Genomic DNA, 23,729 nt, shown 5'->3' with positions numbered 1-23,729 from the left:
TTCTTTTTTTTTTTTATTACTCGGGCATCTGCAAGGCAAGTTTCTCAGCTGCAAGCTTACCTATTTTCCAAACAGGGATAGGGTTACGTTACACACTAATCCTTCTTTCATGCTAAAAGTGGTCTCAGAATTCATTCTCAATCTATTAATCTCCCTGTGTTGTTTCCAGAACCTAAGAATAAGGGAGAGAGGATAATTCATATCTTGGATATACATCATCAGTTTATGTACTACCTTGACAGAATAAAACACTTCAGGAATGCCAAAAAGCTTTTTATTTCCTTCTCAAGAGCAAGGAAGGGTCAATCTGTCTCTAAGCAAACCACTGCACAGTAATTGTTCCCTGGTATTGTTTTTTGTCACACCCACCTTGACAAGTTGATTCCGGGCAAGGTAAAGGCGCATTCCACCAGGGGCATTTCTTATTCATTGGCATATTGGAAAGGACATGACTGTAGAAGTATTTCAGAGGCAGCAACTTGGTCCTCTGTCCATACCTTTATGGAACACTACAAGCTAGATGTCTTTTCTAAATTCAGAGCAGGTTTTGCAAGGACAGGGCAGGCAAAAGCAGCTACTTAAGAGATATGTACTCATCATACCAGCTGATCCATAAAGGAGCACTCCAAGTGGACTGACTGTGGTGACTTACAATCTCGCTGCCAGCCTAAAAGGAACTTATACCTCCTACCAGGGCTTAGCAGAGTATCAAGCACTGTGCTAAGAAAGTGTGCCTCACCTGTACACCTCACAGTTTGCCCCTCCTGAGTGCAAACTTCAAGTTTAGATCATTATTTTTTCTTTATCTAACACTACAAGCATGAAATGTCTGCATTTTGAAATTATGTCCACAATTAGTAGCTGACTACGCTGAATTAATATGATTTAACCTAGGACAGTGATCAGTTGTTTTATGGTGATTGCCACATATAAGCAGTGAAAGAACAGAAAAAAATGATTGCATTACACACAAAGAACTAATTTTCATTCCTTAACTCAACTTTTTAAGGAATCCGTTGGGTGTATTGGTAATGGTTTAGTCCATACTTTTTCATTATAATGCAGAGAAAGGTAGTATGACTAAAAGAATTGGAATGGGAGGCAAATAAGGAAAGGCTGAGTAGTTTGAGGTAATAGTCACTGGAGACAGACAGAATGTGATATACAGCAATGGGCAGGAGATAATGAATGGAAATTGTGAGGCAACTGAAATGAAACAGGAGGACGGAATACTGCCTGCAGCTGGAAGGAAGCAACTCTAATCTGCAGATGAAGAAATGTTTCTCTATGGAAATTTTGGCAGACAGATGAAGCGAGACGGCTCAAAAGCAAAATAGTGGGCACATTCAGAAGTGCTTGGGAAAGGACAAAGGGAGAGAACAGTGGACAGCAGCTGTAGAGTGCTAGCTTCAACAGCTGATGCTAAATTGGTCCCAGTAACTGTTAGTGGTGGCAGATATTTTGTATATAAGGAGAGGGTGAGAATCACAAAAAATCTTACTGTATTTTTTCAGTTATAATTTTAGGACCCATTTCATGTTTTTGACTTGCTAAACCTAGAAATTATTTTTAAAGTAGAAGTTCTTTATTGAGTCTATATATTAATTTATTTGTGATATGGTCAGTGTCTGGGAAATAGATTGTACTACTGCATGTTATAGTTTATATGCAGCAGTAATAAGGCAAGTATTCTGTCAGTTTTTGTTGTACAGCTTTACCAACTTGCTGTAGAAGGCTTGAATGGGGGTTGTATGTATTCTAACATGCCAATTTATATATATTTTTTTTTTCCTCAAGGTACACATCAAAACCTGAAGAGAACTCTGTTTATGCCTTTTTTCTGGAATGGCCAACCACAACTGTTCTGGTTCTTGGTGAACCTTTTGCTGTTGATGGGGAAACAAAGGTAATTAATGATAACTCATTCCAAGGAATGCCACGTTTGTATTTAAATTAGAGCCTTCTACTTTCTGGCTCTGTAGCCTTTCCCAGAATGTCACAGCATCAACAATATCATAATTGTATTTGATTTAATTTTCTTAGATGTAGCAAGTGGACTGCCAACATCTGCATTAGAGATAATGCGTAAAGGTTTTATTACCACTTCTTGATACAGTTATGTTCTCATCATGAGAAGTTGGCTTTCTGATTCTGAAATAATGTAGCTTTTGCTTTTCTTACATCAATAAAGTAATATTTACTAAATTTAAAAAAATGTGTTTTTATGCACTGTATGCTGAGCTTTTTTCCAGTTACTTCCTGAGTGTGTGTTATCTGGTGGCATTTTCTGATTGTCATAAAGTAGGCAAATATTGGATTGTGCAAACATTTTGGTATAGAAGTGACTGAAAAACACTGGAAACATGATCCACAAAGCATCATAGAAAATGATGAAGTTTATATCACATGGGATCACCCATTACCAACAGTTCAAAACATAGATGCTAGAAAACTGGATATAGTGGTCCAAGAAAAGAAGACAAAAGTAGCATTGATCATTGAAATCACCACACCTAGTGACTACAGTGTCTTGCATATAGAGAGACAGAAAGTCATAAAATGCCAGGATCTGCAGGCAGAAATGAGAGCTATGTGGAAGAAAGATACTCAGACAGTTCCAATAGTAGTAGGAGCAACGGGTCTTATAAAAAAGAATTTACAATCATATTTAAATATGTTACCAGTCCATGTAACCCCATATGAATTGCAGAAGGAGTCATTACTGGGCACATTGTGGGTGCTGTGAAGAGCACTTTTGGCTGAAATCAAATATTGGTTGGGAGGGTAGCCTAATGGTTAAGGTGTTTGCCTTACAAACACAAGGTGCAGGGTTTGAGTCTCACATGGGATAATTGGCTAGGCTTAAAATGGCTAGCAAGGGCAGTTAACTTATTACTAATCTATGAACCTATGAACCTAATGAAGCAATACTTTGATTTAGGAATGGGGTCCATTCCCGACATGGTATTAGAAACCCAAAAGATTTGGAGAAATTAGAATAGGCAAATAATGTCTTGGAGGGATTATCTTTATGCCAGGAGCAGGTGATAAAGATTCTGTAACATTCTATGTAATTGGATCTCATTATCTTTTCTGAGAATTGCCAAAACTTACCTGAGGACTTGGTGAGGCAACCAAGTTCTGTCAGTGTTCTCCAGTGCAACATCTCCACCTGTGTGTCAGGCACGGTCTTGATGTCAGGGAGCTGGGTTTGACATACAAGTGGAGCTCTGTAGCTGTGAAGCAGGAGCTCCACCTGTTGGGTCTGTCATAATTGCATTCTGTCATCCATGATGAGGGACAGGCTTGCAGAGCCACTAGTCCACCAGGGAATCAGATCTGCTTTTGAAAACAGAATACTATAAGCCATCATCACAAGATTTTGGGGATGGCTGTCACTATGCCAATCTGTGCATGTGCACGACCTCAGGCTTTTACCCCTTCCCTCCAACTCCAGAAGCCTGCAGTATAGCTCCACTTGTATATAGAACTCATTATTGCAGGCAGTCTGGTTTACCACCAGGTATTCCCCACAGTACGTAGTCCCAAATATATATAGGTGGAGGTTGCCTTTCTGAGAAGCTCATTCTGTTCATTGAACATTTTTTTTTATTCCAGCACTAATTCAGTTGATGTATAACACACACAAACCTGCTTTACTGCAGGCTATCATTGTGAAAATTCACATGCCCCTAGTTTTCATAACTAAGCATGATCATCAAATATTAGAAAACTGCTTATTAATTATTATCCCTGGGATTCAATAAACTCTGTGCAGGAATAGCACTATTCCTGCACAGAGTGGTTTGTGTCCATATAGCACAGCAGCGCGCCTTGCATAGTCATGAAAGCACACTGCTGTTTAACCTACACGGACACGAACCATGAATGGGTGCAGGGGGCATGTTCATGTAGTGCACGGACATTGAACACGCCCCCTGCACTCAGAAAGTGCTGTATGGCACTTTCTAATAGGATTTGGCATAGTATTGGAGAATTACTTTAATATTATGCCAGTATGTCATTGTCCACAGACACTGAAATGAAATAAATGATCATTTCAGTGTCCGCGGACACTGAAATACACATGGCAGCAGGAAAGCAATGCAGAGGGTGTGTTGACAGGTTCTGTGACACACACCCTGCATTGTAAAAGTGCCATACAATACCTCTGCAACCTGCTAAAGCAGGAAATGTGTGCAAATGCACAAATAATGGACACATCATGCATATTGCCCTCACAAACTTAGGAAGTCGATAGAAAACAGGTCATGCATTAGCATGAATTACCGAAGGATAGAAGTCTGAAAGCAAATATATGCTAATATTCCCTGACAGCAATCCATGTGGACAAAGGAAAAACAATAAAATAGGGACATTTCTGAAAAATTGCCCTCACACACTTAGAAAGTTGATAGTAAACAGTATATGTATTAGTAGGAATCTCTGAAGGATAGAAGCCTGAAAGCCAAATGTATGCCATTATTTCTGGATTGCAGTCCTCAGTGACTTGTCAAAACACCACAATACTCACTTATATAACATAATAATAATATAATTTTTTTTTTCTAGGCTATGGAATGTTTAATCGTAGCTAAGTAGGTGTTAATGTAAAGGCCCTCTGCTTACCATAGCTTAAACATCCCATAGGAGATAAATACAAATATACAGGGATAGTGTAGTAGTTAGAGTCCTGGCTTTTCATGCAGGCATTCACTGTTTGAATACCAAGAGAGGCAACTTAGTTTTATATGGGAAAGTAGTATGAAAATTATTTTTGTAAACTTAAATTATATAGCAACTGTGTTTTGTCAACCAGGGTAGTGTAGATTGTGTATAATGTAAGTGTGAGTGCATATAACATGTGAAACCACCCATGTACACACAAGCGCCCCATATAGTGTATAGTCACACTCCTTGCCAATGTAAGGAAAGCACATAGAGGGATGTCATGTAAAGTACATCATATACACTTAGTAAATGAAGTCAGTCCTCTGATGTATTTAAAAAATAAGTGAGCAATGGTTAGCAATGCTCAGCTATGCTTAGCAAGTGTAACCATTGCTAAGATGTGAATGTTAAGCAGCAAGTAGCTCAGCTAAGTAGATTTGTGCACTGTTAAACACTAACTTCCCCTTTAAGCAGTGTTAAAACTGGCTTAGCAGATTTGCGCACTGCTTAGCACAGCTTAACCTTTGCAAAATGGTCCAATGACAGCAAAGGGTGGGAATATCTCACTATTTAAATGGTGCAGGCGGGAATACATCCATAATCAGTTATAGTCCATTTGTGCAGATACAATGGCTGGCATAGGAGTGCGCTTTCGGGCACAGTGCTGGATCATTCGGGAGTTCAGGGTCTTGGTTGGACTCCTAGTTAAAACCCATGAGGAAAGACTGCTGCAGGGCCAGTACCAGGGCTCCCAATACAAAGGGGAGGCCTGGGACCATCTCGCACGTGACCTCACCAGTGCTACTGGCATCCCCGGGACTGATGAACAGGTACGGCACCACTATGCCGCCTAAAGCATTGGAAGGGGGCGCTCTTGGACCAGTAGATCCAAGATGGTTGGGCCCAGAATGCTCCAGTAGTGTGTAGGTATCACTATCTAGTAGTTTGTAGCAAATACTAGCCTGAGAGTGTGATAGACAGATATGCATAATGTGCGTTTTTCTCCCCTACAGCAGAGAGGGCTGTGAATGTGGAAGCCCATGGTGACAGACTCCGGAGGCTGCACCAACAGGCTGGTGAGTACAAATCTATTTTGCAGTATTTTATTAAAATAGCTAAGAAGGAGCACGGGCGGCCACGGTGGTTAGCATTGCCACTTCACAGCAAGAGGTTCTCCGGTTCAATCCTCGTCTGGGGTGCCTTCTGTGTGGAGTCTGCATGTCCTCCCTGTGGTCGCGTGGGTTTCCTCCGCGTGCTCCGGTTTCCTCCCACATCCTAAAGACATGCTGTAGGTGGATTGGATACTCTAAATTGGCCCTAGGTGTGTGTGCGTGCATTTGTGTGCCTTCTGTGGAAGGTTAGGTGCCGGGCTGGCAACTCAACACTGTAAAACTCTACTGCCAATCATGAGCGGACAGGTGATCTGCTGTGGCGACCCCTAACTGGGAAAAGCCGAAAGAAGCTAAGAAGGAGCACATTGCTTACTGCTAGTAGGTATACTTGTTACTGTGTGAACTGAATAAATAAAAAAGTATGACTGACAAATATTGAAGTACAATACAATACAATACATTATTATTTTTTATTATTATTATTTTATTTATTATTTATTTATTATTTTATTGTATTGTATTTTATACAATACAATAAAAACAATTAAAAAAAATGGTGTTTTTATTCTGGTATGTTGTAGACATATATAGAATGTATACAGGTCCTTCACAGCAAATATGCCTGTGACAGCGTAGATTAACTGAGATTCATCTATGAACAAGCTGTTAGGAGAAACTGTAGATGGTGTAGCTGTAAAATGAGATATAAATTAGATGTGAAATATATACTACACTAAGCTTTGAACCCTGAATAGTAATATGTCAAGTATCAATGTGTGTATCATGCAGCATTGCCTTGTGTTTAACCTTTGCTTTCCAGGTTGTAGTAATCCAAAGGAGTAATGCATAATACAGTAACTATCTGTCATGCATGCATCATAAAATTACAAGTTCAGACTATCTAACCAAGAGGCTGTTAGGGAGAAACCATTGAAACAAGAAACAGCAGTTCCCCAGTAGTTCAGTGTGATGAGAAATAGCTTAGTTGTTAATTTTGCTCCCCCAGACAAGGTTCGAATCCAGGGAGTGGTACTATGATGTGTGCATATCTATACACAAGGAATCCGGAATAAATGTAAAAATAGTCAGATTTTGTTAACAGATATTTCCCCACAGGTTTCCACAGGTTTTACAGGTAAGTAAATGTTGCCAGCAGCTGTATGAAGGGTATGCTAATAAACTGTGTAAAACTGTTCAATTGTTCCACCACATGCCTGTAAATGACAGCATGGTAGGTACATACAATATGCACTCTTCCCGAATCATACCTCTGAACTGTACAGATATTTAATGAATGTCCAGATATTTGTCTCAGATTTATGGTCCATTTTACATAAAGTAGTGGTGTCATGGCAAATCAGTGGCAAACCATTATAGACTGAAGTTAGAAAATTATGATAGACATACAAGTGTCAGATGTCATATCTATCAGAAAAGCCATGCAGATGCAAAAACTGTTATCTTATCAACTTTCTAAGTTTGTAAGAGCAACATCTAAAAATTGTCCATGTTTATGGGCCTTTGTCCCACTCTTATGTATGGGTTTGTCCAGATGTCATGCTCTAAGAGGTTGAGAAGTATGTTTCCGATACATGTCTTTCAAGTGTCACGCTGTCATGGCTAGTGATCACTGCTGCAAATATTCCTGGACACAGATAGGAAACCAGTTGATGTATGCCAGTAGCACACTCACATAACAGCAGTTCATGGTACCCCTCCTTTGCCAGATATGTAACCCTGACATGTACGAGTTCCCTCTAGTCATGTACCCAGAGTTGTCATAGTTTGCCTCATACCATTCCAGGCTGACAGTTTAATAGGCATGTTTGTACTACAGAAGCTATGACCATAGGTAGATGTAAAGTGAGGCAGACCCATAGAGTATTGAGCAGTACTGTTGTGGAAAATAGAAACATAAACAGTTGTTAATGGATTTTCTTTCGTCGTCCCCCATCTCCTCATCTGCATTAATAATTGTTACTCATATACTACAGGTATGTTGTACTCCAACCCTAATGTTGGGACTTGTTTATATTATTGTTAATATGTTTGATTGCTTGCATGTTAACATACCTTGTTCAAATACCATTGTTGGTGACCTGTTGCTGTCAATGTTACTGGCATGCTGTTAAGATGCATACTGTTGTCCCATTTATGCATCTGTTCTGTTTGCTATGCAACTGTTTCAAATCTGTTTTATGAGGTTAATTGGAACACCCATGCATGCTGTTAGAACTAATCTTGAAATGTGTTGTTCATGACTAACCAACATATTTTGTAAAACCTCAACACCATAGCACATTTGGGAAGGCAGATCCCAGCGAATCCACCTGTCCCACCTCATCTGGCCGTGGCACTGGGCCCCAGCATGTCTGGGACCCAACCCAGATCTCCCTCGTCTGCTGGTCCTGCACCACCTTCAGGTGGAACCGCCGCAGGGGACGGAGCCCTCCCCCCCCCCAGGAGTGGGCACAGACAAGAGGCTGTCACCCGCCGTCAGGTCCGGTGTTTGGTGTGCAGCACCCTTCGATCCAAGTTTGGTGAGCAACTGCACCAGATTGAGGGCTGCCTGGCACACCTCAAGGAGCAGGCTGCCCCTCCTGTCCAGCCTCCGGCACAGCCACTTTTGGGGCCTTGAAGGTGCAGTGGTGACTGCCCATGGGTGGGGATCTCAGTCCCCCTATAACTATATGGGGGCCCATGGGCTTCAGATTCCCAACCACCCTCCCCGTCAAATGTGTTTAGCCCCCTCTTGTGTCATATACCACCCCTGTCTGCTGTCTTGTCTGTCTTCCTACCCAACCTACCTCCCCAGGTGTACCTGCAAGTCTTCCCCAACATCCCACTCTCACCTTAAAAAAAGAAAAGGGCATCTGTCCCAAAAAATATTGCCCCATACATAGCTGTTCATTTCACACACATGTCCACTGGACACATGTAATATGGTCTATTTGGCTTGACAACACATTTCTGCTTTCCTCACCCCTCTCTCTCGGGTTTGAGTGTCCAAATTGCACCTCCAAATTCTGTACAAATGCACAGCTGTTGCTGTATAAGAAATTGACAGCTATGGACCTTCCCTACACCCATCCTGCACATCCCTGGCTATCTTTCATACTGTTTTCCCCTCTGCATGCCCCTTTTTCACCACTTTCCTATCACCCCTTTTTCTTTTCTTTTAAAGAAATTAGTGCAGGTGTAAGCAGGAGTAAGTGGGAGTAAGCGAGTTTGCACGATGCTAAGTAAAGCCAACACAGGTTAAGCATCTGTACGGTTAATTGTATGTTAGCCTCGCTTACCATCACGCAAACTGCATACAACTACTTTAATCAATCTGTTTCCATCAGCCACTGTTCTGCCTAGCAACAAAATAATCAGACCTGCCAAGTCTTGAACCCTGGGCCCTGTACACCACAGTCATAGCAATGTACCACTACACCATTTGAGCTGTAGAGATTGCTAATACTTTTTCAAACATATGCAGTAGAGTCTTTCAACAGTAGGGATAAGATTCTGTAGAATCAGTCAGGTTTGTATATATACATATACACATGTATATATGTCTGGAGATGTGTATATATATATATATATATATATATATATATATATATATATATATATACTTAATATAAATAGAGATATACATGTAATATATATATATAAATAAATAAAATAAATATATATATGTATATTTATGCTCATAACATGTAGTGGAGTCATACCTCAGAACCATACCTCTCAACCTCTTAGTGCAAGAAATCTGGCTAAAGGCTGTCCAGATGGGGGGACAATGGGCCAAAACTAAGGACATATTTTAAATATTGCCCTTACAAATATAGAATGACAGGGTTTGTTTCAACATACATGTTCTGAAGGATGTGAGTTCTGAAACTGAAATGTATGTCATTATTTACTGACAGAAATCCTCAGATTGTCACAGTGATTTACCAGGGAAATAAAAATAATGAATCTGTGGAACAGACCAGAAATACGAGCAATAAACCTGGACATTCTGAAATAATCCATCCAGTCTAGAGGTAAGCTCAGAACCCCTTAGTGCAATTAATCAAGACCAAGCCTGACAAAGTGGGGGGGGGGAGAGAAAGCCATGAAAATAGGGACATATCTGAAATAAGCTGAGACAGTTGCTGCAGTAACACCCTTCTGTCTGTCCTAACATATTGACTGAAGTGGCACAACTCCAGCACTCAATTACTGCTCACAAGTTAGTCACATCATCCCACCAATGTGTCAGAAATACACAACACTTATGGGGGCCAGGCAACAGTGCATCCTACAAATATCTGGATATAACATCACATTAGGGAAACCTACACTCAGCTGCTAAGCATGTCACCAGGCACCATCCAAACTACAGTCAGACTGACACAACACTAACCCAAATCCGCAATAGGAAATTGCATATGTATTTGAAAATATATCAGGTACTACAGGGATGTAACAGCACTGAAAAACAGACACCAGTGTGAAAATGCATACCCAATACCAATTTCACCACAGTCACAGTGACATACCAGTAAGCCAAATAAACGGTAGAGTATAAGGACTGTGTGAACCAAAATAACTCATCGTGTTTGCCACTCGCGCACTACCCCTACATATACTGGCCCAATTCACAGTGTAGTATGATGCCTGCCCATGGTATGGGACATGTCTCACTCTGCCCCTGCAAACATATACAGCCGATAGACCACCAGAAACTGGAGCAGCATGCACAGTCAAATAGAAAAGGAGCCATAACACATACATCTACCCCCCCTCCATACACAGGCCAAATAATATTGACACACTACACTGCTACACAGTCCTGACAGTTTGTCAACAATCGCCAGAAATACACAGACCTCTCAACTGTTCAGAGTCCCACAGAATGTCCAGGCTTTGTCCTTGTATATAAGACCTCTTACACATAACATGTCTGGCATTCTGATACATTACATGGATTGTATCAGGAATGAAGGCACTAAATAATGATATACCCTACCTGTCAACCTCTTACTGCATAACGTCTGGACAAAGCCTGACGTACTTTGGGGAGAGAGGCCCAAAAACAGGCATATGAAAAATATTGCTGTTATAAACTGAGACAGTTGCTGATATAACGGGTTTTGTTGTAACATATCTTTTCTGAGGGATATGAAGTCAGAAACAAATGGATAATACCATTTATTGACTGCAATCCCCACAGTATGCTACTGATTTTCTAAAGACAAAAAATGTCTGAGGAACACACCAAGCATGAGTGTCCAAAATCTGGCCATTCTGTGGATAGCCCTACAGTTGAGAGTTATGTCAATCACATAACACTGTCAAACTTAAAATCACACAGAAAAGCCATGTTCACACAAACCCTGTTAAACTAGCATTAATTCAACTGTATAACCGCCATTCTTATATTCTGTCCCCATGTCTGGAACATTCTCCCCCAGTTTGTAGGGCTGTCTCCACAGTTTCCATTGTAAGAGGTATTTCCAACTACACTCTGTGATGCTGTTGTTCACACACCTCCATGAAGTTCTCCTCACAGGCAAGGAAAAGGGGCAATACCCACATGAAGTACTCAATTATAGGAGTGTGTCGCCATGACATTGGCTATAGGAATAACACCACAACTGTTCTGCATGCAATTAGCAAGTGTGGGTTACCAGTTGGTGCACAGGCCATCAGCTGCCCATGAGCATTACCTACAAAAGGCAAGCTGCTGCCTATGCAAAACAGATGTATACCCTACATCTGGGAGAGAGACAGACAGACAAACAAACCAAACAACACATACTGGAATCAAACCAACCATACTTGGGGGGGGGGGGGTTGTCAAACAAGTAAGCATGTAGTGGAATGCAGCAGGGGGTATGTAATAATGGAAAATAGGAAGTTCAACAAATATGTCTCAACAATACTTGCTGTACTGATATATTGCTTATCAAAACCTATGGCCATAGCATCTGGGTCTGTCTGCAGTGACATAAATCACAGCTCAGGCCCCTGAGTCACCCCAGCAAAGGATGGCTCACATTTCCTAGAATTTATAAACTCAAACGCCCTGGTTCAACTGGTCAACACTCCCACCAGAGGTGACGACATATTGGACCTGGTCATCACCAACATGGGCGACCAGTGTTCCACACCGGAGGTCAACCCCTCGCTGGTTAGATCTGACCATAAACAAATCACTTTGGATATCCACATTCCGCCCCCACCCCCGGACAAGAAAACCACCATGAAAAACTTTTCAAAAGCAAACTTCACGTTACTTAAGACCGAGGTGGAAAGTTTCAAAGCCCCCATGCTGAAGGATAACTCTGTCCAAGCTGCAGAATTCTTTACTAATGCATTCTACAGGCACCTACAAGAATGCATGGATCATGCCATCCCATGCAAAACCAAGACTCACTCCTTCAAGAAAAGGAAACCAGTCTGGTGGACTCCTGTCATAAACAAGCTGTACAATAGAAGGAGGAAACTAGTATAGAAAAGAGTAAAATCCCAAGAAGGGAAGACATCCCTGATCAGTATCAGCATAAAACTACGATCCCTCATAAAATTAACCAAGACGAGCTTTGAAAGAAAAATTGCCAAGGACTCCAAAGATAACCACAAGGCATTCTTTAGCTATGTCAAGAATCTAAGTGGTAATGCTCAGATCTGCTCGGAGTTAGTGCAGAATGGCGCAAAATACACATATCGCCAACATCCTGGCAGACCGGTTCAGCACAAACTTCACCCCCCCTCTCACCCCAAAGAGGGCCCATAACCATACCAGAAGAATGTAGAGTCCCTGAAACCACAGACACTCAGGTTTAAACAGGCCTCTCCAAAGCCAAAAACACAGCATCAATGGGACCGGACGGTATCCCAGGCTGCGTCCTACATGAGCTCAAAGATGAATTAACCCCTCATCTAAACACACTGTTCAAACTCAGCCTCTCCACAGGCTACGTACCCATAGAGTGGCGCACCACAGCGGTTATTCCGGTCCACAAAGGTGGAGCCACAACAGACCCCGGGAACTATCGCCCTATAAGCCTGACTAGCTTGGTCTGCAAGGCTATGGAGCGCATCATCATGGAACTCATTAACAGAGACATTGGGAACCTCCAAACACTGGACCCTACCCAGTTCGGCTTTGTTAAGGGCAGATCATGCCTCCTAAACCTGGTGGACTTTGAGACAGTTACCAAGGCTATAGATGAGGGAAAGGTGGTACACACAGCCTACCTAGACCTCGCAAAGGCCTTTGACATCATTCCCCATTTTGGTATTATAGAGAAACTCACCAGCCTGAACATAAACCCCTATGTCACGAGATGGGTTGCCAACTGGCTCACGGACAGAATCCCCATGCTAAGAGTTGCAGGAGCTAGGTCTGACTCTAAACCGGTTACAAGTGGCATTCCCCAGGGTTCAGTCCTAGGACCCCTCCTGTTCGGCATATACTTCTCAGAGGTACAGGCAAGCACAGGAGGACTATGGCTGACCAAGTTCACAGATGACTGCAAACTAGAGGCTATAATTGACTCTCCGGCTGACACAAACTTCCTCCAAAAGGGTCTCACTGAGACAGACCTGGTGTCAAAATCATGGCCTCAAGCTAAATGCCAAAAAGTGCATAGTCATCCCCTTTGGAAAAAAACAAAGTACCCACAAAGTACCACATTGGTGGTAGTCCCCTAAGTATGGAAGACGTAATAAGGGATCTGGGGACCCAAGTAGATAGTATTCTCTCCTTTGATAATCACATTGCCAAAGTGGTTAGAAAATCCTTCTTCGTGGCCCACCTAATCATAAAAGGGTTCGCATCCAGAACAAAAGAGGTCATTGTGCCCCTCTAATCATCACTCATCCACCCATCATAGAGTACAACGCCCCATTTGGGATGTACCTTACAAGACACCTGCAACAGCTGGAAAGACCACAGAAGTACCTCACAAAGAGGATCACTGACCTCAAACAGATGCCCTATGCAGCTCGACTGAAGAAATTACAACTGTACTCAGTTGCATACCACCTGTTCAGAGGTGATCTCTGTCTGACATACAAGGCCATGTCCAACCCAGAATTGATGGACATGCTCCACCTAAAGAAAACCTTATCCCCATGAGCCACACGCTCTAGGGATCTAAACCTCACCACAACAATAAATAGGACGTGCTGGAGGGATAGATTCCTGTCCCAGAGACTTCCCATGCTTTGGAACAAGATCCCAATCTACATTAGGCAGAGCTCCTCACTAACACTCTTCAAAAGAAATCTTGACGAGTGGATGGGAAACAGAAAGTTTACCTCAGGGATCACTTCAGTGGCTCTGCTGGACAGAGGCACAGGGAACTAATCTAAGGGGGTGGCGAAAGCCAACACATTCTGGCTAGGCTTATAAATGCCTTTGGGCAGATAGCCTAGTACGTACCTATGTACCTATGACTACTACTGGCTTGTGTGTTGAACAATACTGACTGTGACACTGCTAGGTCAGCTACTGGGATATAGTTGAGATCTATATGTTAATTGTGAATACAACTATGATATACATGTTTGTCTCGGAAATGTGAGAGACATATGCATGGTATTTGCATAGTGAAATACTGTTGCAGATGTGTGTGTTGAACTGCATGAGATATACTGAGCTTATACCATTCAACTGTCCAGTGTTATGCACACTGGACATATATGTGCCTCACATTTGTAGTCATTTACTCATAGAGTTGTGTTATGTCTGGCAAATCATTGGCAACCTGTGAAGACTGACATTACAACATTTCCTTCTCTTTCTTTTGGCTGTTCCCATTAGGGGTCACCACAGCAGATCATCTGTCTCCATTTCTTCCTGTCCTCTGCATCTTGCTCTGTCACACCAACCACCTGCATGTCCTCTCTCACCACATCCATACACCTTATCTTAGGGCTTCCTCTTTTCCTCTTACCTGGCAGCTTTATCCTTATAATCCTTTTCCCAATATACTCAGCATCCCACCTCAGCACATGTCCAAACCAACATAATCCCGCTACTCTCTGGCCTTGTCACACCCAGTGCAAATCTTAACATCTTTAACTCTGCCATGTCCAGCTGTGACTCCTGCCTTTTCGTCAGTGCCACTGTCTCCAAACCATATAACATAGCTGGCCTCACTACCCTCTTGTAGACCTTCCCTCTCACTCTTAATGGTACTCTTCTGTCACAAATCACTCCTGACACTCTTCTCCACCCTCCCTATCCTGCCTGTTCTCTCTTCTTCACCTCTCCACCACACTCATCATTACTCTGAACTGTTGACCCCAAGTATTTAAACTCATCCACCTTTGCAAACTCTACTCCCTGCATTCTCACCATTCCTGTATTATCCCTCCCATTCACACACACACACACACACACACACACACACACACACACACACACACACACACACACACACACACACACACGTATTCTGTCTTAGTCCTGCTGACCATCATTCCTTCCCTCTCTAAAGCATATCTCCACCTTTCCAGGGTCTCCTCAACCTGTTCCCTACTCTTACTACAGATCACAATGTCATCTGCAAACATTGCAGTCAATGGGGGCTCCTGTTTGATCTCGTCTGTCAACCTATCACCACTGCAAATAAGAAAATGCTCAGAGCTGATCCCTGATGTAATCCCACCGCCACCTTAAACGTACTTGCCTCTCCCACCGCAGAACTCACCGCTGTCACACGCAGAACTCACCGCTGTCACACTATCCTTGCACATATCCTGTAGCACTCTTACAGATTCCTCTGCCACTCCTAACTTCCTCATAAAATACCACAACTCCACTCTAGGCACCCTGTCATATGCTTTCTCTAAGTCCACAAAGACACAACGCAACTCCTTCTGACCTTCTCTGTACTTCTCCATCAACATTCTCAGAACAAACATCACATCTGTACTGCTCTTTCCTGGCATGAAACCATACTGCTGATCCATAATCCTCACCTCCCTTCTTAACCTAACTTCAACTACTCTTTCCCATAATTTCATGCTGTGACTGATCAGTGTTATCCCTCTGTAGGTACTACAGCTGTGTACATCACCCTTATTCTTATAATCGGTAAACAAACACTTTTTCTCCACTCCTCACGCATCCTCTCACTTTCCAAGATTACATTAAACAGTCTGGTTAAAAAGACCACTGCCATTTCTCCTACAAACCTTTTCGCAGGTATGTCATCTGGACCAACAGCCTTTCCATTCGTAATCCTCTTCATAGCTATCCTTACTTCCTCTGCTAATCTGTTGCACTTCCTGATTCACCATATCCACATCATCCAGTGTTCTCTCTCTCATTCTCTTCATTCAACAGCCCTTCAAAGTACTCTTTCCATCTGCTTTACACACACTCCTTGCTTGTGAGTACATTTTCCTCATTATCCTTTATCACCCTTATCTGCTGCACATCCTTTCTAGCTCGGTCCCTTTGTCTCACAAATCGGTACAGGTCCTGTTCTCCATCATTAGTGTCCAACCTTTCATAGAACCCTTCATACGCCTCATCCTTAGCCTTTGCCACCTCTTTCTCTGCCATGCACCTCATTTCCTTATACTCCTGTCTACATTCTTCTTCTCTCTGACAATCCCACTTCTTCTTTGCAAACCTCTTTCTCTGTATACTCCCGTGTACTTCCTCATTACACCACCAGGTCTCCTTGTCTTCCTTCCTCTGCCCAGATGTCAGACCAAACACCTTTCTAGTCATCTCCCTTACTAGCTCTGCTGTAGTTACCCAGATATTTGGTAACTCTTCACTGAACTCAACCTCACAATCACCCTTTTTCAGTTTCCACCGTTTGATCCTTGGTGCTGCCCTCACACTCCTCCTCCTCTTCTCGATCACCAACTTCATCCCACAGACAAACATTCCATGCTGCCTAACTACACTTTCCCCTGTCACCACTTTACAGTCTCCAATCTCCTTCAAACAGGTCCTCCTGCATAGGAGATAATCCACCTGTTTGCTTCTTCCTCCACTCTTGTATGTCACCCTGTGTTCCTCTGTCTTATTAAAATATGTATTCACCACAGCCGTGTCCATCCTTTTTTCAAACTCCGCCACCATCTCACCTTCTGCATTCCATTGCTTAACACCATACCTACCCATCACTTCCACATCCCCTCTGTTCCCTTCACCAACATGCCCATTGAAATCTGCTCCAATCACCACTCTCTCACCCTTCGGTACAGTCATCACCACTTCATGAAACACACTCCAAAGTTTTTCTTTCTCATCCATCGCACATGCAACTACAGGAGTATATGCACTAACCACAGTCATCATTACACCATCAGTTTCCAGCTTCATAAACATCATTCTATCCAACGCTCTTTTCAGCTCCAAAAACACTTTTGGCATACTTTTTCTTCAGGATAACCCCTGCACCATTTCTCCTCCCATCCACACCATGATAGAACTATTTGGACTCTACTCTGATACACCTAGCCTTACCCTCCCTTTCCATCTGGTCTCTTGCACACACAGTATATCAGCCTTCCTTCTGTCCATCATATCAGCTAGCTCTGTCCTCATAACAGTCATACTGCCAACATTAAAAGTTCCTACTCTCACTACCACACTCCTAGCCTTTCTCCTCTCTTCTTGCCATATGGCTGTCAGACATCCTCCAGGGTATGTCTGTGAACGCAAAGGCTACTGTGCTATCAAATGAGTTGTGTGTTACAGCAATATTATGAAAGTGTCATTAATTTTGGCCCATCACCCCCCCACGTATGTGTGCCATCCTCCAGATGTCCTGCTCTAAGAGGTTGACAGGAATGACTAAGCAGCAAGAGTGTAAATACAGTGTGCCATACTGACATAGAAGAGAAATGTATATCAGGTATTGCCTGTGCACATGTATGTATGAGTAGGTGTACACGGCTGCCTCATAACAGACATGGGATGCAAAAAAAAGGAAAATAAGCTGTACATGTTGTACAAGTGTGTAATCTTAGCTTCTGTGCATCCAACAGAGTTAGATTTCTAAAGCTACTGGTTGCTGCATTGCCCTAACACAGACATGGGTACTAGAATAAGCATGATTATCAGGTTGAAATTGGAGAGTTGTCCAACTGTGTTATGACCTTGTATCCATGCCTACTACAAACAGCTATAGCTGTATGGGGCTCAACAATACCTTACGTGTAAAACCTGTCTCCACCAAAGTAGAGTAATCCCCTTTGCTGGACAGCAGCAATAAACAAACCACATAATTGGTCGCTATATTGGCTGTACAGGGCAAAGTAGGAGCAGGTACCAACTTGGCAGCAAGTCAACCTTTGTCTGAACGAGCATATAAGGTCACAGGTGGATTACTGTAAGGCTATCTCTGAGTACAAATTGGACACATCCACAAAGGGCAATCACAAGGCCGTCTTCACATATTTCTGCAATTTTAGAGACAACAACTCAACCCACCCTGTACTGGTGGTCAATTGCACCACAAACACACACACACCATAGCTATAGCCAACCTGCTGCAGACAGTTTTAGGGCAGACATCACCCCCCTGGCTCACCATCAGTATAGGTGTATATACAAAGCACCCCTCCTTTCATCATCAGGGAGCAGGTGCATACTGCGTAATCAAAGTCAGCAAAGGCAAATCTCCATGGGCCCTGATAACATTCCTGTGTGCATCCTACATGGACTCAGGCATATGCTTCCAGCTCCATTACACACTGTATGCAAGCAAAGCCTAAGCACCATTGATATCCCATCTGCAAGGAAGATGGCCACTGTCATCCCCCTACACAAACGTGAATGATGAATGGTGGTTTATGCAATATACTGGCCCTCATTGGAGGGAACATGACACATCAGGACCAGGAGTGCAATGCAGGTTCATACTGAGCTGATAGATGATAGGAGTATGATGTGGTTGTAAGTGGTGGCTAATGATAGGCAATATTGATGTGCTGGCTCTGTAAATAACGCTGGGCAGTGTCTGAGGTCCTGTGATGTGTTTCCCTGTTTATGTCTTCCAGGTGGCATGAGTGTTAGCCAGCATACACTTCAGAGGAGAATGCAGCTATCACTGATGCAGTAATACAGCACCATGCGGTGCTGTTCGGCCAGAGCCGAGAAAATTTGCGGGAGCAGATTTCCCTGTGGGGAACACCTTGGGCCACCATGGCCGCACATATGATTAGGTCAGGCATCGGGCAACTGACCTGATACATCGTGCCTGGCGAAGGGCTACTGCCGTGGCCAGTGACCATACTGCTACAGGTGGGGGTCCAGCCACACAGGCCCCACTTAGGCAACAGAGGAGCTCCTTGCCAGTCTTGGGGCAGCCCCCACACAACAGCCAACACATGAAACACAAGTCGTGGAGGTGGGTGGCACCCAGGCAACAGGTGAGGAGTGTCCAGGTAAGACCACAGTGCACATCAGTTTAATCATGTAGCAGTCATTCTGTCTTCTATAGAGTATCTAGATGCACATGTCAGTTCAAACTGCATTTGTGGGTGGGGTGTAGTAATGCACACAAGTGCACATCTATGGTGAGGGACAGAAAATTGTGTACTATAATAGCTTGTACTGTACCTGTGCAGAAACATAGCATTGATCTTGTGCCAATGCCAAATGTGAGTCTGCTGGCAATACCTCTCCCCCACAATTACATAGGTCCCTCTGGTCTGCATGTGCGACAGCAGCCTGAAGCCGGTGAGCATGGGATTTTTCTTTTGTGGCTCACCAGTGCCCCAGGCATGTTAAGGTCATGCATGTGATCATGCACACAACTGTTACTCTCAGCCATTTGGCAACATCTGCGTGTTCACTTGTGGGGTTAACTGCATTGCATCACATGGGCCTATTTGCAGGAGATTTCACATATCTATAGCATAATTCACAACTTGTCATTGCAAGAAATCTGGACAAAGACTGACAAAATGAGGGGATGAAGGCCCAAAACTAGGGACATATTTTATAAATTAGTGTTATACAGGGCATATAAATGGTGTACACACACCTGTTAGAATGCCAAGCATTTGTGATATACAAAAATGAGAGCGCAATAAAATATTTCCGAACCCTTCCAAACTTTCATGTGGCGTATAACCTGTACAATTCAATTGTAAAACAAACCAATCTGTTAGGGTAACAATTATGACACACAAAAAAGTTACAAGAAGCTAGATGCATACATATGCACAGGCTGAAGCAGCTTTTGATATTATTACAGCATTATGTCTTCTTGGGTACACACCTGCCACCAATTACAGAGACTCTTTGATTAACAGCAAATAATGGTCAGCTGTCCTACCAGGAGTATTCTAAATTTACTCAATTGCCTGCTACAGCAACAGCCATAGTTCGCATGCAGCTTATGAAGCAACAAAGGGATCTCATTTGTGAAAGGTATCAGCTCAGAGAAGGGTACACACACATTTCCACAGCATTGCATAGACCATGGAACACAGTGAAGACAGTCATCACATGGTGGGGGACATATGGGGCAACAGTGACATTGCAAAGAACTGGACATCCCTCCAGATGTGTGGAATGTGTGGAAAAGACAAGATCCAAACTGGTCAGGGACACTGCCAGGAGACCTACAGCAACACTACAGGAGTTGCAAGAATCTCTGGCAAGTACCGGTTGTGTACTACATGTGACAACAGTCTCCTGTATTCTCCACATGTCTGGCCTATGAGGTAGGTTTGGAAGATGGAAGCCTTCTCACACACAGAGCAACATCCAGGTATGGCGAATTTCTCAAGAAAAATACATCAGGTCTCCCAATAGCATGTGGGGAAGTGTGTTATGGTGTAATGAGACCAAGGTTGCACTTTTTGGCCACAATACCAAAAGGTATGTTTGGCACAAGACAACACTGTGCATCACCAAAAGGACACCATCCCCATGGTGAAGCATGGTGATGGCAGTGTCCTGCTTTGGGGTTGCTATTCATAAGCTGAAAGTGGGCCTTTAGCCAAGGTGGAGGAGATTAGGAACAGTTCAAAATACCAGTCCCTTTTGGCCCCAAATCTTCATGTGTCTGCTAGAAAGGTGTGGCTGGAAAGGACTTACACCTTTCCACACAACAGTGACCCATACCATACATCAAAATCCATTAAAGAATGTTTTCACCAGAAGACATTCAATGTTTTGGAATGGCCCAGCCATAGTCCACACATACACCCAATAGAAAGTCTGTGATGTGCCCTGAAGAGGCCTGTGCAGAAGTGATGCCCACTCAATCTGATAGAGTTGGAGGGCTTCTGCAAGGGAGAGTGTACAAATATTGCTAAATCAAGATGTGCCATGCTGATACACACCTTCCCAAGAGAACTGACTGCTGTTATGAAATCAAAAGGTGCTTTAACAAGGTATTAGTTTAAAGGTGTGCACAGTCATGCAACCAGCCTATTGTATGTATTTCAACTTCTACATGTTACCCCAACCAATGTTTGTTCTTCAGTTGGATTGCACAGGTTATAGGTCACATTAAAGGTGAGAAATGTTATCACCTGATTTCTGTGGTCTCATGTTATATATCCAACAAACCTGGCATGTTAACAGGGGTGTCTACACTTATAATATCCACTGTAAGCTTAGAAGGTTGTTAGTGTAACCAGTTTTGTTGTAACATACATGTACTGCAGGTTTTGACATGTGAGACTCAAAATATGTCATTAATCCCGACTACCGTCTCATGGCACCTCTGTGGTTACACCCGAGTGCACTGTGAGACGATAGTAACTGCATGCTGTTACACCAGAGTGCCTTCTCCCAACACACATAATTTTGCAGTCAGATTGTAACTCCAATGTTGAAAATTAAGCTGAAAAAGTAACTGAACTTTGTCAGTTACCTTGTCAGCTTAAATTTCAGCATGGAGTTAGATGGTGTTCATATTTCAGTTTTTGGAGAAAATCGGCTTGCAATTTACTGTGTACTTTCTTCTAATTTTCTTTGCGTGTAATCAAGCAAGCGGCCGGTATCCAATGGCAGTCTTACAAGCCAAGCCACCACTTTCTTAACACCTCCGCCCTGTGACCTAAAATTCCTTTGTTTTGTGCAAATAAATAGGGGGGGGGGGGTCCAACAGTAAAAATTCCCTTTCATTTTCAGGCTTGTACGGAATTTACTGCTGGATCCCTCGTTTTATTTTCACTGAACACTTTACGGAACAGGAGTTTTGCTACCTGCACTGAAGGTCTGTCTGTGCGAGTCTGTTCTGTTAATTAGATTCCAAATATTTTGTAGGATGTTATCTGCTTTTTAAAGGGGATCTGTACCTTTATCAACATCTGCAGGCTGAGAAGCATGAGAAACATACCATCTTTTCTGTGCGCGCTTGGTGGGTGTATGTGTGCTGTGGGGTTGTTTGGATGGCACATTTTGTTTTGTTAAAAGTATGTTTGTATTACATGTATATGATGCATATGTGGTCAGTTCAATTGTTAGAAAGCAAGAGTTCGTTAGTTATTGTTTGCTAAAATAGTTTATTGAGTCTGATTGCCGTACGGGGCAAGGAGCTAGATGTGTGGTTGGTGCACGTGTCATTAATTTTTCATTGGTATGCGTGAGTTAAGAGGTATGGCTTCTGCTAAAATATACGATTTACGATATATATACTTTTCCTGGATTGTACGTTTGCTTTCTCTCCATTTTTTGTAATGAAAATCTAACAGTCCTAGTTCTCGAGTGAATCGGGGACAAACTTAAGAAAATTAAGGACGTGTCTAGAAATATTCAGTGACATTTTTTAAATGTTAGTAATATTGCCTGAAGATGGTGTCAGAGTAAGAGAGTGTGAACTAATACACATATCCTGAAATAAAAGATGCCGACACATTTGTTGTCATCATGTAGTCGAGTATAATTCATCAGCTTTTCTCCAGTGGTCAACAAAAAATTAAAAGGGGCAAAGCTAAGGGACCATTGAGAGGTATGATAACACTGACTAGGAATTTAAGTAAGTAAAACTGTCCGGGTATCTAACCGTATTTGCTTTGCATTGACCGCCATTCCCTAGTCATACGTATGTATTCGTTATCATAAACGCGGAAACGAGAACAAATGAAAAAGACTATTTGTGTAGGCTGTCTTTAACGATGATATACTGTGTTCAGCCACCATGGTTTAAACTTGAAAGGTTTAACTGTTAAACTTTTTGTTTTTTGTTCTTTCTTTTAATGGTTTAAACTTGGATGGATATGAAAATAATTGCAGAAGCTATCCCTTGTAGTTGTTAGCTCTCATCACTATGTAATGGGATATGTTTGGATGTGCTCACAAACATAACATGGTTACAAACACAACTCTTATTAAAACAAACCGCTTTTCATATCAGCATCCAACATTAAACTTCCGTGTGGGAATTGACTTCCAACTTACCCTACAAATCTCTTCGTGATGCCATCAGATTCAGCCCCAAACGGCTGTTCCCGAAGAAGCCTGTCTGTTTCAAATACTTTTACTGCTCAGGTGAAACTCTTTATTGCTTTTGTAAGGTAATGTTTATGTTCTACAGTTTGAAATGGAGTATTTCGTCTGAGTGACTAATAATGTGTATCTTATCCAGGTTGTATTTTTTGGTATTGTGCATCTAATGAAACTGTGGCTGAGCTGTCAGATGACTTCAGATTGACTACGATGAACGGCATCTTTCTTAATTCTGTATCCAGTTTCAATTAGATGATGGTTGTATCCCATACGCCCTTTAGTGGAATCTAGCATTGTATAAACTGATTATGTATTCTTGTTGAAATGCATAACGTGTACAGTCTCTCTTGATAGTTTTCACAGTAATGAGTGCTTACTTTTTATTAGCAAAGTATGTTATTTATGCAGCACGACATGACCGGTTTATCTCATTTATAGGCACAGTTTATGCCAGCTTTTATACATGTAATTCTTGCAGTATCGTGTACATCCGTTTTGTTTTCTAGTTTATAAGGGAA

The 23,729-nt window shown here is 42.4% G+C and overlaps 1 protein-coding gene across 1 annotated transcript in view; it reads left to right on the top strand.

Annotated features, from left to right (window-relative positions):
* FUCA2 (alpha-L-fucosidase 2) overlaps nucleotides 1-23,729 on the top strand; it is a 179,934-nt gene that overhangs the window by 118,514 nt on the left and 37,691 nt on the right. Inside the window, exon 6 of the mRNA XM_044081636.1 lies at nucleotides 1,798-1,906. Within this exon, the coding sequence (XP_043937571.1) occupies nucleotides 1,798-1,906 (109 nt within the window). The remainder of the gene's footprint in view (nucleotides 1-1,797; nucleotides 1,907-23,729) is intronic.

Source organism: Protopterus annectens, chromosome 1.part0, assembly GCF_019279795.1.
Source record: "Protopterus annectens isolate FY-2018-M chromosome 1.part0, PAN1.0, whole genome shotgun sequence".
NCBI classification, from domain to species: Eukaryota; Metazoa; Chordata; order Ceratodontiformes; family Protopteridae; genus Protopterus; species Protopterus annectens.
The sequence above is the reverse complement of the archived record's forward strand: the minus strand, read 5'-3'. Positions and strand labels throughout refer to the sequence as shown.